Raw genomic sequence first — 13,211 nt, forward strand, 5'->3', positions numbered from 1 at the left:
AATACCGCTCTTGCTGAGCGAGATAACGAATTAGCCGCTCGCACTGATACTTCTTTGTCAAGTATTTCTGCTGAAATTTCAGAGCTTAAGGAAACTTAACGAAGGCGTACCGCAGGCAGTAAAGAAGTTAACAAGCAATGTACAGTCCTGCAGACAGATCGTTCAACCACAGAAGCCGCTGTACACCAAGTACCTCAGAGAGATACTTGACCCTGAGGAAATAGTTCGTAAGCGCTTAGGTCAAAGATTTTGCAACGAGTATACTAAATGGTTGGAAAGAAAAAGACACACGTGAACGAATTGAAAGATACTGTACAGGGACTTAAGTGTAGAGGCAACACCGCAGCAACTTATGGTGCTGAAACGTATGAATCGAGTGTTCCTAACCGCCAAACGTACCAGAATGAAGCAGGACCGGTTAGTCCCCATTTAGAATGTGCGAATGAATCGGTTTGGTAGTACTTACTTTAGTGGTGATTGTTTCGAATAATGCTCACTAAAACATCGCCAGTTTCAGGTATATTCGCCTGAAAAGAAATCCCCACAACCTCTTGTCTTCATAAAGGTGTCTTGTCTAGATCGTGGGATGAAATACAGAAAATTTTGTTTGTCACAGCATGTCTTCAGGACGAAGGAGCTTTGTGGGCAACTGCTGCGTCGATAAATCCACCCCATACAGTAGCGGCTGTTGTGCAAGAGCACAAGAGCATGTGAACACCGTAACTTTTGACACCTTGCGGATTTACTGTTTGGTTTTCTTTGAATGGTGTTGAACGTAATGTAAACGTGGTAATGTGAAAGTCGTGGCACTGAATTTACCGCGATACGCTACATCGCTACTTCTCTAGACTCCGTGAAACTTCACGCCTACATCTACATCTACGTGATTACTCTGCTATTCACAATGAAGTGCCTGACAGAGGGTTCAATGAACCACCTTCAAGCTGTCTCTCTACCGTGCCTGTGTGGCTGGTCCCGGCGGAGCTTCGGGTCCTCCCTCGGGCATGGGTGTGTGTGTTTGTCCTTAGGATAATTTAGGTTACGTAGTGTGTAAGCTTAGGGACTGATAACCTTAGCAGTTAAGATCCATAAGATTTCTCACACATTTTTTCTATCGTTCCACTCCCGAACGGCGCGCGGGAAAAACGAGCAGTTAAATTTTTCTGTGCAAGCCATGATTCCTCTTACTTTATCGTAATGATCGTTTCTCCCTATGTAGGTTGGTGCCAACAGAATGTTTTCGCTGTCGGAGGAGAAAACTGGTGATTGAAATTTCATGAGAAGATCTCGTCGCAACGAAAACCGCCTTTTTTTTTTGAATGATTGCTACTCCAATCCACGTATCATGTCTGTCTATTTCGCGATAATACAAAAGGAGCCGCCCTTCTTTGTACTTTTTCAGTGCCATCCGTCAGTCACAACTGACACGGATCCCACACCGCACAGCAATACTCCAGAACAGGGTGGACAAGCGTGGTGTAAGCAGTCTCTTTAGTAGACCTGTTGCACCTTCTAAGTGCTCTACCCACAACAATATCTATCTGATTGTTCCAATTTAGGTTATTTGTAATTTTAATCCCAAAGCATTTAGTTGAAAATACAGCCTTCATATTTGCCGCGTAATAGAAATTTAGCGGAATTCTTGTAGTACTCATGTGAATAACTTCGCACTTTTCTTTATTCAGGGTCAATTGCCACTTTTCGCACCACACAGATATCTTATGTAAATCATCTTATGGTGGATCAGGTTTTCTGTTCTGTAGGCCCACATTGTATATACGAACATTTAAGGAAAGCATTCACATTTAAGTGCTTGGCAGAGATTTCATCGAACCACACTCCCGAACAGCGCGCGGGAAAAACGAACACCTAAACCTTTCTGTTCGAGCTCTGATTTCTCTTATTTTATTTTTGTGATCATTCCTACCTATGTAGGTTCGGCTCAACAAAATATTTTCGCATTCGGAAGAGAAAGTTGGTGACTGAAATTTCGTAAATAGATCTCGCCGCGACGAAAAACATCTTTGCTTTAATGACAACCATCCCAATTCGCGTGACCGCTTTTGGCCCTCACGGTTCTCAGCGCCGTATTTGTATCCTAGTGAAGGGACTATTTTGCCAGACACTAGTACTTGAATTTAATCATTTCCACATACGGCAGGTTGTGTTTGCAGTTAGTTGCTTATCGTGCAGGAACCGGCTTTCTTGTGTAGTATCACAAAAATGGTTCAAATGGCTCTGAGAACTATGGGACTCAACATCGGAGGTCATCAGCCCCCTGGAACTTAGAACTACTTAAACCTAACTAACCTAAGGACATCACACACATCCATGACCGAGGAAGGATTCGAACCTACGACCGTAGGAGCAGCGCGGTTCCGGACTGAAGCACTTAGAACCGCTCGGCCACAACGGCCGGCTGTGTTGTGTCACCATGAACTCTGTTGAATGTGTTTTAGGTGGTAACAGAAAAGAAAATTACTAGGAAAAGTTAGCCTCAGAGAAACTAGGGTCTCCCATACCGGATCCGTTGACCCTGAAAACAACGATACCAAATAAGTACGAGTACAAGGGAACATTTAACAAAGAAGTGTGTTATAAGCATAAGTTTTTCGGTGGGCGCAACGTAACACTGACTGATTTTCAGCCCGGAAGTTGATTCGTTAAGTAATGCATGTGTTAGGGTTCGTGTATATTTGTCCGGAAGAAACAAAAAAGCACGAAAACTCCCACTTACACAAAAGTGCGAAAAGGAGAGAAGCAAAAGCTTGAACATTATTTCGTTCTTGCCCTAAACTGTACTTAATTATGTACAAAACAACAAAATTCCACAAAACAATTATTTTCCTTTCCAGGCAAGTTATGTATACTGTTATTGTTATTATTATCATAATAATTATTATTACTGTTATTATTATTATTATTATTATTATTATTATTATTATTGACAAACGCTGCAGCTGTATAAATATTTTGAAATGAGTGAGTGTTATGCAACAGATGCTATTAATTTCACACTCTAATATTTATCTGAATCTAAAAATTCGTGAACACCCAGAATGTATACTCATGAGCCGCCACTGACCACATATGAGGAGTTTGAGAAGGCATTCCTGGCTGTTTCCTTCGGGAGATGTTGAGGAGCTTCTTCGGAAGGAGGTTTTTCGACCAGAAGTTTGTAACTCCAAACACGGTAGCTTGAGAAAACACTTCGAGCGCTACATTAGTAAGATAAGGTGCTGGGACAAACCTGTCACACTAAAGGGTGTGCTTCGTATTTTAAAGGCAAACTTGCCGATCAACATACGTGAGAAGTTAATGACGATATCAGACGATGATCTGGAGTACCTGACTTTAAGTATCCTAGCGGCCCGTCAACAACTGCTCGGCTGGCACGCCAACGGACGATGAGGAGACGACGCTACGGAGAATCAAAACGGCCGCCGAAACACTCAGAACTCGGCGACTTTTTACCGGCGTCCGTGGTATGATGACCACCGTTTCAGACCGAGATACCATACGACCCGCGATGTGACCCCACAGAACCAGCCCGCATCTCGTGGTCGTGCGGTAGCGTTCTCGCTTCCCACGCCCGGGTTCCCGGGTTCGATTCCCGGCAGGGTCAGGGATTTTCTCTGCCTCGTGATGGCTGGGTGTTGTGTGATGTCCTTAGGTTAGTTAGGTTTAAGTACTTGTAAGTTCTAGGGGACTGATGACCTCAGATGTTAAGTCCCATAGTGCTCAGAGTCATTCGAACCCACACAACCAGTGGCATCAGATTTTGGCAACCAGTGGCACCAAAGTCACGAAAATCGTCCATCGCCACGAATTCTAATCATGACAACAGACAGGAGAACAATGAGAGGCATACACCAAACTGGCCACTGCTTTAAAAAATTAATTTTTACGACGGGCACGCGAACAATAAGGAACCACCTTCGAATAGGCCACGATGTGAGAATCGTACACGATGTGAGAATCGTACAGTTGGTATTGCTGAAGCGAAAGGTGAGCACACCTCGGCAACTAACGAAGTATCAAAACTAGATGCGAGTCCATCGTACTCCTGGATGACAGTCGCGGGACGGGAAGAGGGCACCGTTTACAACGAACAACTACATATCTTGCAATATAATGATGTGGATATTAGGAAAGAGCTCCTAGTCGTGTAGGGAACATGCACAAGAACTGGATCAGACCGCAGTTAATGCAGTTCTGGGAGGAATTCCGACCATCCTTACACCTGACACAGGTGCAACTGTGAACGTTGTTGCTGACAGTTTCCTTAGAATCATTAATGATACTATGAAAGTAGCTACTCTACCAGAACAGAATTGTTTGGTATTGGGTGCTATTGGTACCAGGTGCCAGAAGGTAGATCAGCAACTGCAGACTGAAGTTAATTCTGAGGACATTGCACGTTTCTCGTGGTGAAGGGGTTAAGAATCGATTGCTTATTGGGTACGGAGTTTTCGGGAGGAAGGAGCGAGGAAAGCGAAGGATGGGCCTTGCAAGCGGCAAGTGCCATTTGATAGTCAGCGGTAGAGAGGTTGTATTAAATTTAGTTAAAATAAAGGCATGTCACGGGAAATTTTGCCAGGGAGTTAAAGTAAGAATCCTACGGTCTCCGGTATTGTACAGACACTATAACCCCAGTCTTTAGCCTTGATCTCTTTCACGATCGCGATTCTTGCTGTGTTTTGGTTTCCGTCCAACATCCGGTCCAACCCCTCGTTCAGTTACGATCTATCGCGTGTGAACATAAGACAATGGTGTCCCAAGTACTGGAATTTACGAGGCGTGTTTTTTAAGTAAGTACCGTTTTGAAATTAAAAAAAGACGTGCTAAGATATCTCAATAATTTTATTTTTACGTGAAAGCCTGTACCTTAATCTACGCACTGACGCCGTTACAGTCTGATTCTGCCTTGTTTACGTTGTGTACTGAGTGTTTAAGATGCCTCCGATAATCGTGAGTCGCGCCGACTGTAAAGAACGGGCTGTTATAAGATTTCTTAGTGCTAAAGGCCTAAAAGCGATCGATATTCATCGTGAGATCTGTGCCGTTTACGGAGAAAACATAATAAGAAAGTGGGTGAGAGCATTTAAAGATGGCCGCACAAATGTTCATGATGAACAACTGAGTGGGCGTCCTTCGGTCGTTAATGAAAGTTTGGTGCAGGAAGTGGACAATAAGGTGGGAGAAAATAGGCGCTTTACGATTTCCTCCTCAACTTTATCGCAGGGCAGATTCAGTCACTCGCCCCTCCACAGCGATGCGGCAACTTTTTGTTCAGTCCTCGACGACATCATTTTGTTGTTACGTACAAAATGTTTCTCGAGAACTAACACTTCACAAAAACTTAGACATTAAACAAATAAAGAGAGTTAATTACTTCATTAGTCAATTTATGTATGAACGCTCCATGCACAGACCTTTTTATGAGAGTGAAATTGAAAAATGTGTAAAATCTGAGAGTTTCGTATAATATAAAATTTTGTCTCAAAGCACTAAATGTATAGCCGGCCGCGGTGGTCTTGCGGTTCTAGGCGCTCAGTCCGGAACCGCGCGACTGCTACGGTCGCAGTTTCGAATCCTGCCTCGGGCATGGATGTGTGTGATATTCATAGGTTAGTTAGGTTTAATTAGTTCTAAGTTCTAGGCGACTGATGACCACAGATGTTAAGTCGCATAGTGCTCAGAGCCATTTGAACCATTTGGACTAAATGTATAGCAGCATGAACACGCTCCTCATTCTGTTGTTTTCTGCTCATTAGCTCTTTCTACCCGTGAGCTGCTTCCAGTCGGGGAGGGACAGAGAACTCAAAATGATAAATGAGCTAATATTAGACTAACCTTTGAGCTCTGATCAAGTAGAGAAACATACACAATAATTTTGTTTCCTTTTGCATATTTACCAATCAAGCAATCATCATGAATATCTCTTAAGAAGTTGGTATTTCTAAAGATTCTTAACAATTCATTCATCAAACACAGGGTGACACAGAATAACGGGAATGCTTGAAATGAGTAGTTGCAGCCATGGGCGGGTGGCAGCACTGTCAGTTGGCGAGTAAACAGTCCGCCATTTCGGTAATCAACGATCAGTGGAACGGACAACAGCGTGCGTTAGCCATAAAAATGTTTTATGAAAACAATGAAAGTGGCGCAGACGGAGTTTCGAGGTTTTTGTTGATAATTTAGGACGTCATGTTGCCGTTCCGTTGAAACACGCAATATGTTTGAAGATACTGGATCTGCCCTCAACCAAAAAGTATGCGTTCTCCAGCGAACATTGATGTTGTACACGAGTCTGTCTTACGGAGCCCACGGCGTTCAATTCGTAAGCAAGCAGCAGTGGTTCGAATGTCCTGGGAGAGTGTTCGCAGAATTCTTCTTCTTGATTTAAAATTTCATCCGTACAAACTACAGTCGGTTCGACAACTGAAGGACAACGATTACCGGTTACGATTAGGATTCTGTCAACAAATGATGACAAAAATAAAGAGTGGCAATGAATTTCTAAACAAGTTGTGTATGTCAGATGAGGCACATTTTCATCTCATAGGTTATGAGAATAAACAGGACTACCGTTACTGGGCAAAGAAAAATCCTAATGATGTTCATGAGCGCCATTTACACGCTATTAAAGTGACAGTATGGTGTCGTGTTTCATCACACAGGGTTATCTGACTGCATTTTTTCGCAAATGGACAGGAAAACACAATAACTGTCAATGCCGATCGTTACATGGAGATGTTACGAACTTTCTTTACACCTGCATTGAACAAGAAGCCTGGTTTCAACAGGACGGAGCGACATCACACACAGCACGGCAATCAATGGCATATGTGCGAAAATTGTTTGGCAACCGTGTGACCTCACGATTCAAAAAATAGTCCTGAGCAGTATGGGACTTAACATCTAAGGTCATCAGTTCCCTAGAACTTAGAACTACTTAAACCTAACTATTCTAAGGACATCACACACATTCATGCACGAGGCAGGATTCGAACCTGCGACCGTAGCAGTCGCGCAGTTCCAGACTGAAGCGCCTAGAACCGCTCGACCACATCGGCTGGCGACCTCACGATTCCCTGGCCTCATAGATCGGCAGATTTATCCGTTCGTGATTTTTTCTTGTGAGGCGACCTCAAGAGCAGAGGCTACACGACTCGATCAAGTTAAAAAGATTGCACAAAAGCAATTTCTCCACCCACACTTTTCTTGTAGATGCTTACTTACATTAAGGTGGTTATAGACCTAGTCTGCTCAACTAATGAGGTCTGGATCACAATTAGCGTAGCACAAATGATATTCTGTTGTCACGGAGACGAAGCAATTTCTAGAGAAGGTCCTCAGCACAATGGAAAGGATTTTCTGTTATCCGTATGGTCCCAGGATTAAGTGATGTGCAGTATAAAGAAGAATATTAACCTTTAAGAATAGGAATTGGAAGAGTGGAGCTCGAAGTGATAGAGGAATTTCCCTATTTGGGAAGCGGGATCAAAAGTGATGGTAGAAGCTCGAAATAAATTGTGATCAGAATACAGCGGGAGAAATTACTTTAATTTGGGAAAGTTCTTACTCGCCAGCATGAACATCAATCTAGAAATAAGAAAAGGGGCCATGAAAGCTTTTGTCTGAGATGTGGCCCTATATGGATGTGAAACTTAGAAAGAAAACGGCTTGAAGCCCTGGAGATTTGGTGCTACAGAGGTATGACGAAGATCAGCTGGCGAGACAGAGATAGTGCTGAGAAGAGTGCAGGAAGCCAAGTCTCTGTGGAGACACATCCCAACAAGGAGAGAGAAACTTGTAGGACACATTTCAAGACACGTCAATAAAACTGGATAGAGTAGCAGAAGGAGCTCTTGAGGGAAGGAATCGCTGGGGACGACCAAGGACGTCATTCTTGCAGCAGATTATGAAGGAAGTGGGATTCACTACATGCTTGGAAATGAAGAGGAAGACAGAGAGAAGAGGGGAATTGCGTGCTACTGCAAACCAACTGCAGGGAGAGATGGCTAGTTCGACGGACTAAATGTAAAAGGGATGAACATATTAGTGTTTAATACTGTCCATATAACTAGTGATACACTTAAATTTAGTGTTATTTAGCTACACATACTACCAGTTTTTAATTTCAGATTCATTTATGGAACAGAAAAAGTGGTTCTGGAGGAACGATTTACGCTAGACTTAACAGTTGCATATTTTATGTCGTTAGCCAAATGATGAGACTTACGTGACAGATTATTGAAACGTCTTCTAAGCCAAAGACACTTTTAGTAATTAGAAATAAAGATTAATTTTTCATGTAAAAGATTTCATAAATTGTGAAGAATTATTTGTGACAATATGTTAGCTTATATAGATATTGTATGTGCAGTTAAAAGTTTTTATTGCTTGAAGAATGTCAAGATGATTGTGGGTGGACTAAAGTCTTTTGTGCAGTCAATACTTTCCTTTTAACTGTTAACTTATCACAGAATATTGTACGATAAAACATTTATGAGTGGAACTATGCAAAATATGCTAAGATGTTGATTTGTTTGTTTCCAAAGGTAGTAAATTTTGCTGAATCTAGTTATTTAGTAGCTTAGTACCATGTTTCCTTCAGTTAAATTTTCATGGTGTATACAGTAAAAAAATTGAAATTAACTCTAGTTGTGTGTCACTTTAAAAGTTTCTGTCATTCTGTTTCTTGTACAGTACTGAATACTCTGGTATTTTTAATTAAGGGTCAGTTTTAAGAGAAAACATTTAATAATTCTTTGAAATTTTCTACACCTGCTTTCCCCCTAACAGGATAAACAGTAATGCTCGTGTCGTTTGCGAGGAAGTACGAACCTTGCTTGACGTATGTTAAGTGGAAGGTCAAAGAGTAGGGCTGGTCTCCAATCGAACGCCCTGGGATACTTTTATTTCCCCTGAGCAAATAAAATTGCGTTTTTTCAGATTAGTTTGAATTATTATGTACAACATTTTGCATTCTTTTTGAGCGATATTATTCAAAACAGTTGTTTGTTAAAGAATATATTCCGTAAAACTTAAGCTTTTGTAAGGGAGTATAACAATGCACAAAATGACATGCGTTGTTAGGAATCCTAGAAAATGCAAGCAAAATACACTTGAAGTGTGATTCAGGAAGTACTTCGAAGATGAGCAACTTTCAAATCCAGCTGCAGTTTAATTCTGCTCATACAGTGTACAAATGGTTAGAAATGATTTTGTCCTTCGACAAACTGCCTGCTGGCTTCCGTCTCGGTTTCTTCGCCCGCCGTTCGTTTGATGATTTTTCTGAGTGACTGGCATTGTCAAAGCTTCACCCTGCATTCCTGGTGGATGAAGCTTTGGCACTCCAACCACTCAAAAAAATCATCAAACGAACGTCGGGTGAAGAACCCGAGGCGGAAGGAAACAGGCAGTTTGTCAACACGTGGCCACGAAAGCCTTAACAATTTTCTATTTTGTCCTTTCTCTTTGTTCATTTTGGAAGTAGTAATTTGATTTCAGAAGGACAAGTGAAGACCTTTCAGAAACACGTCGTCGCGTGTAGCAGAGTGATCGCAGTTTCGACACTGAGCAGTGAGTGTCACTTGCTGCTGCAAACACTGTATGCACCTCGTGGTCGATGACTGTCCTCTGGTTATCTGTGTGCACGTGGCATCGATAGGGGAGCGGTCAGTCTGGTTTCAATGAAGCACTGCTTCCGAGGGTACACGGCTGAAGTGTGTTCATCCAGCGACGTGGCCTGCCAACACTGAGAACCACCTGCTGCAGTGATCGAAACGTACGTCGCCACCAATGCAGAGTGATTCTCGGATTTAAGGCACGCCAGAATAAGGTTCCTGTATTCTGTTGCAGAGCTAATTGTTTAGCGATGTTTAAGATGCCGCCCTTCCAGCCACGAATGTACCGGACCGATTCCTGATGTCGCCTTCGTCGTTAAAAACTTTATAAACCCAAGAACGGATAAATATTTGTTTCTTTACAAACAAGCCGTTTCGACAGACTTTGCTGTCATCTTCAGATCTTTAAAAATTTGTGTCATAAAATGCGTTTATTTTGAATCGGACCTCAAGCCAAGTAGTCATGCAGATAAAATGTAGTACATTACATAAAGGTTTGTAATATATAAAACATTTAAAATCGAGAAGCGCTTTGTGCACGTGGCCATGTCCATATGCATGGAGAGTCGCGTAAGACGTAAGACCACCTTTATTCCGGGGGCGATTGCACGTAACGGCATGCGGTTTTCGGCGAATCATAGCGGACTATGGGGCACATACGTTCGTATATGCACAATAATCAGAACGTTTATGTTGACCGAGATAATGAAGCAACTACATGTTTTTTAAATGGGACTCTATACTTTTTTTTACCATCATTCAAACGCTCTGGAAAAGACGCGTATAGCGATGTAACGCATGTTGCTGTTGTGATTCAAACTTTGCTTAAAAGAGGGCTGAGAGGATTTAGCTGCGCAGCGTAGGCCGTGCATTCTGCATAGAGCACGGCAACTCGGCCAGCACTGCGAGGCGTGTTTACAGCCTGCAGCCGCTTCCGACCGTACAACATTTCCCAGAGTCTTTTAAGCGAAGTTTGAATCACAATAGCAACATGCGTTACATCACTACACGCGTCTTTTCCAGAGCGGTCGAATGATGGTAAAAAAGTATAGCGTCCCATTTAAAAAATCTGTACTTGCCTCATTATCTCGGTCAATATAAACATTGTGATTATTCTGCGTGTACCAAAGTATTTCTGGATTTCCGGAAAGCTTTTGACACCGTTCCTCTCAAGCGACTTCTAATCAAGCTGCGGGCCTACGGGGTATCGTCTCAGTTGTGCGACTAGATTCGTGATTTCCTGTAAGGAAGGTCGCAGTTCGTAGTAATAGACGGTAAATCATCGGCTAAAACTGAAGTGATATCAGGTGTTCCCCAGGGAAGCGTCCTGGGACCTCTGCTGTTCCTGATCTGTATAAATGACCTGGGTGACAATCTGAGCAGTTCTCTTAGATTGTTCGCAGATGATGCTGTAATTTACCGTCTAGTAAGGTCAACCGAAGACCAGTATAAGTTTCAAAGCGATTTAGAAAAGGTTGCTGTACGGTGTGGTAGGTGGCAGTTGACGCTAAATAACGAAAAGTGTGAGTCGATCCACATGAGTTCCAAAAGAAATCCGTTGAAATTCGGTTACTCGATAAATAGTACAATTCTCGAGGCTGTCAATTCAACTAAGTGCCTGGGTGTTAAAATTACGAACAGCTTCAGTTTTAAAGACCACACAGATAATATTGTGGGGAAGGCGAGCCAAAGGTAGCGTTTCATTGGCAGGACACTTAGAAGATGCAAGTCCACTAAAGAGACAACTTACACTTCACTCGTTCGTCCTCTGTTAGAATATTGCTGCGCAGTGTGGGATCCTTACCAGGTGGGATTGACGGAGGACATCGAAAGGGTGCAAAAAAGGCCAGCTCGTTTTGTATTATCACGTAGTAGGGGAGAGTGTGTGGCAGATGTGATACGCGAGTTGGGATGGAAGTCATTAAAGGAAAGACGTTTTTCGTCACGGCGACATCTATTTACGAAATTTCAGTCACCAACATTCTCTTCCGAATGCGAAAATATGTTATTGAGCCCAACCTACATAGGTAGCAATGATCATCAAAATAAAATAAGAGAAATCAGAGCTCGAACAGAAAGGTTTAGGTGTTCGTTTTCCCCGCGCGCTGTTCGGGAGTGGAATGGTAGAGAGGTAGTATGATTGTGGTTCAATGAACCCTCTGCCGAGCACTTAAATGTGAATTGCAGAGTAGTCATGTAGATGTAGATGAAAGTATGTGCCCCGTAGTCGGCTATGATTCGCCGAACACCACTTGTAGATACGTGCAATCGCCCCCGGAATAATGGGGGTGTTATGTCTTACTCGACTCACCCTGTATATAGCACTCATAGATGATTCCTACGTCATGAAAAGTACACAATAAAATGCCCAGTAGCACATGTGATAACGTTCGCTGGACATGTTCTAATCACTGATGATCTTCAGTCTTCGGAGATCCTCAATGATTGAAGATCTTCAGTGATTACAAGATGTCCAGATAACATTAACAGATGTGCTGCTCTGCATTTTATTATGTACTCTGTTTTTTATGACGTAACACTTATCTGTATGTGCTACTTACACGAACATGTCCACAAAGTGTTTCTTGATAGTAAATGTTTTATTTATGTAAATGTTTATGTGATGTGCTACATTTTATCTACGTGACAACGTGGTGTGAGGTCCAACTCAAAGTGAATACAATTTATAACATACATTTTCGAAGACCTGAAGGTTACAGGAAAATTTGCCGAAACCTGTTGTTTGTAAACAAGGAAATATTTGTGCTATGTTGGCTTTAGAAAGCTTTTACCGAGGAAAACAGATGGCTCCTTCTGATTTGTCAGCATAAGAAAATGCAGTCTTCGTCGTTAACACGTTGCGGTCTGCGCCGAGCCAGAGCAGACGTGTCTGGAGATCCGCAACGAAGGCCCGGCGCGCTTCATCTGATACTCCCGGTTTACTCAGTCGCTAAGAGCTCGCGGGCCAGTGGGCCCACGTGCTGAGCTCCCGGACCAGCTCGTCGCCGTCCGTGAGGGACTCGGCCAGCAGGGTGTAGTCGGCGGCGACGTAGCCGGTGTCGACGCCCACGCGGATGAGCCTGCGGGCGGCGGCCAGCTGGGGGGCGGGGGGCGGCGGGCTGGAGGCGGCGCCGAGCAGCCCCACGGAGAGGCAGGGCCGCAGCCCGGCGGGCGCCAGCGGGCTCTCGACCCCCCAGCCGCGGCCCTCGTACACGGCGCCGTCGCCGCCCACCACGAAGTTGTACGCCACGTCGGAGAAGCCGCGCCGCAGGTGCAGCGCCTGCAGCTGCCGCACCAGGGGCAGGCAGTGCGGTCGCGTCTCGCACCGCGCGGTCCCCGCGTGGCCCACGACGACGTACCGGGCGGCCGCCCTCACCAGCACCACGCCGGTGCTCGGCCTGGCGTCCCAGTCGCTCCGCGGCACCACGCTCCACTCCTCCGCGGGGTCGGGAGCAGCTGCAGGGGCACGTGAAGCAGGTCCATTCTACTTGCGCTGAATCCCCAAAGAAACTGCCGTATACAGGGTCTCACAAAAAGGTACGGCCAAACTTTCAGGAAACATTCCTCACACACGAA

At 43.9% G+C, this 13,211-nt stretch overlaps 1 protein-coding gene across 1 annotated transcript in view; it reads right to left on the reverse strand.

The window, feature by feature from the left end:
- Nucleotides 1-8,994: 8,994 nt before the first annotated feature.
- Nucleotides 8,995-13,211, reverse strand: part of LOC126285462 (peptidoglycan-recognition protein SB1-like) — a 201,729-nt gene continuing 197,512 nt past the window's right edge. Inside the window, exon 4 of the mRNA XM_049984875.1 lies at nucleotides 8,995-13,091. Coding sequence (XP_049840832.1) covers nucleotides 12,586-13,091 — 506 coding nt within the window. The 3' untranslated portion in view covers nucleotides 8,995-12,585. The remainder of the gene's footprint in view (nucleotides 13,092-13,211) is intronic.

The sequence above is a fragment of the Schistocerca gregaria genome, chromosome 8 (genome assembly GCF_023897955.1).
Source record: "Schistocerca gregaria isolate iqSchGreg1 chromosome 8, iqSchGreg1.2, whole genome shotgun sequence".
In the NCBI taxonomy this organism is placed as follows: domain Eukaryota; kingdom Metazoa; phylum Arthropoda; class Insecta; order Orthoptera; family Acrididae; genus Schistocerca; species Schistocerca gregaria.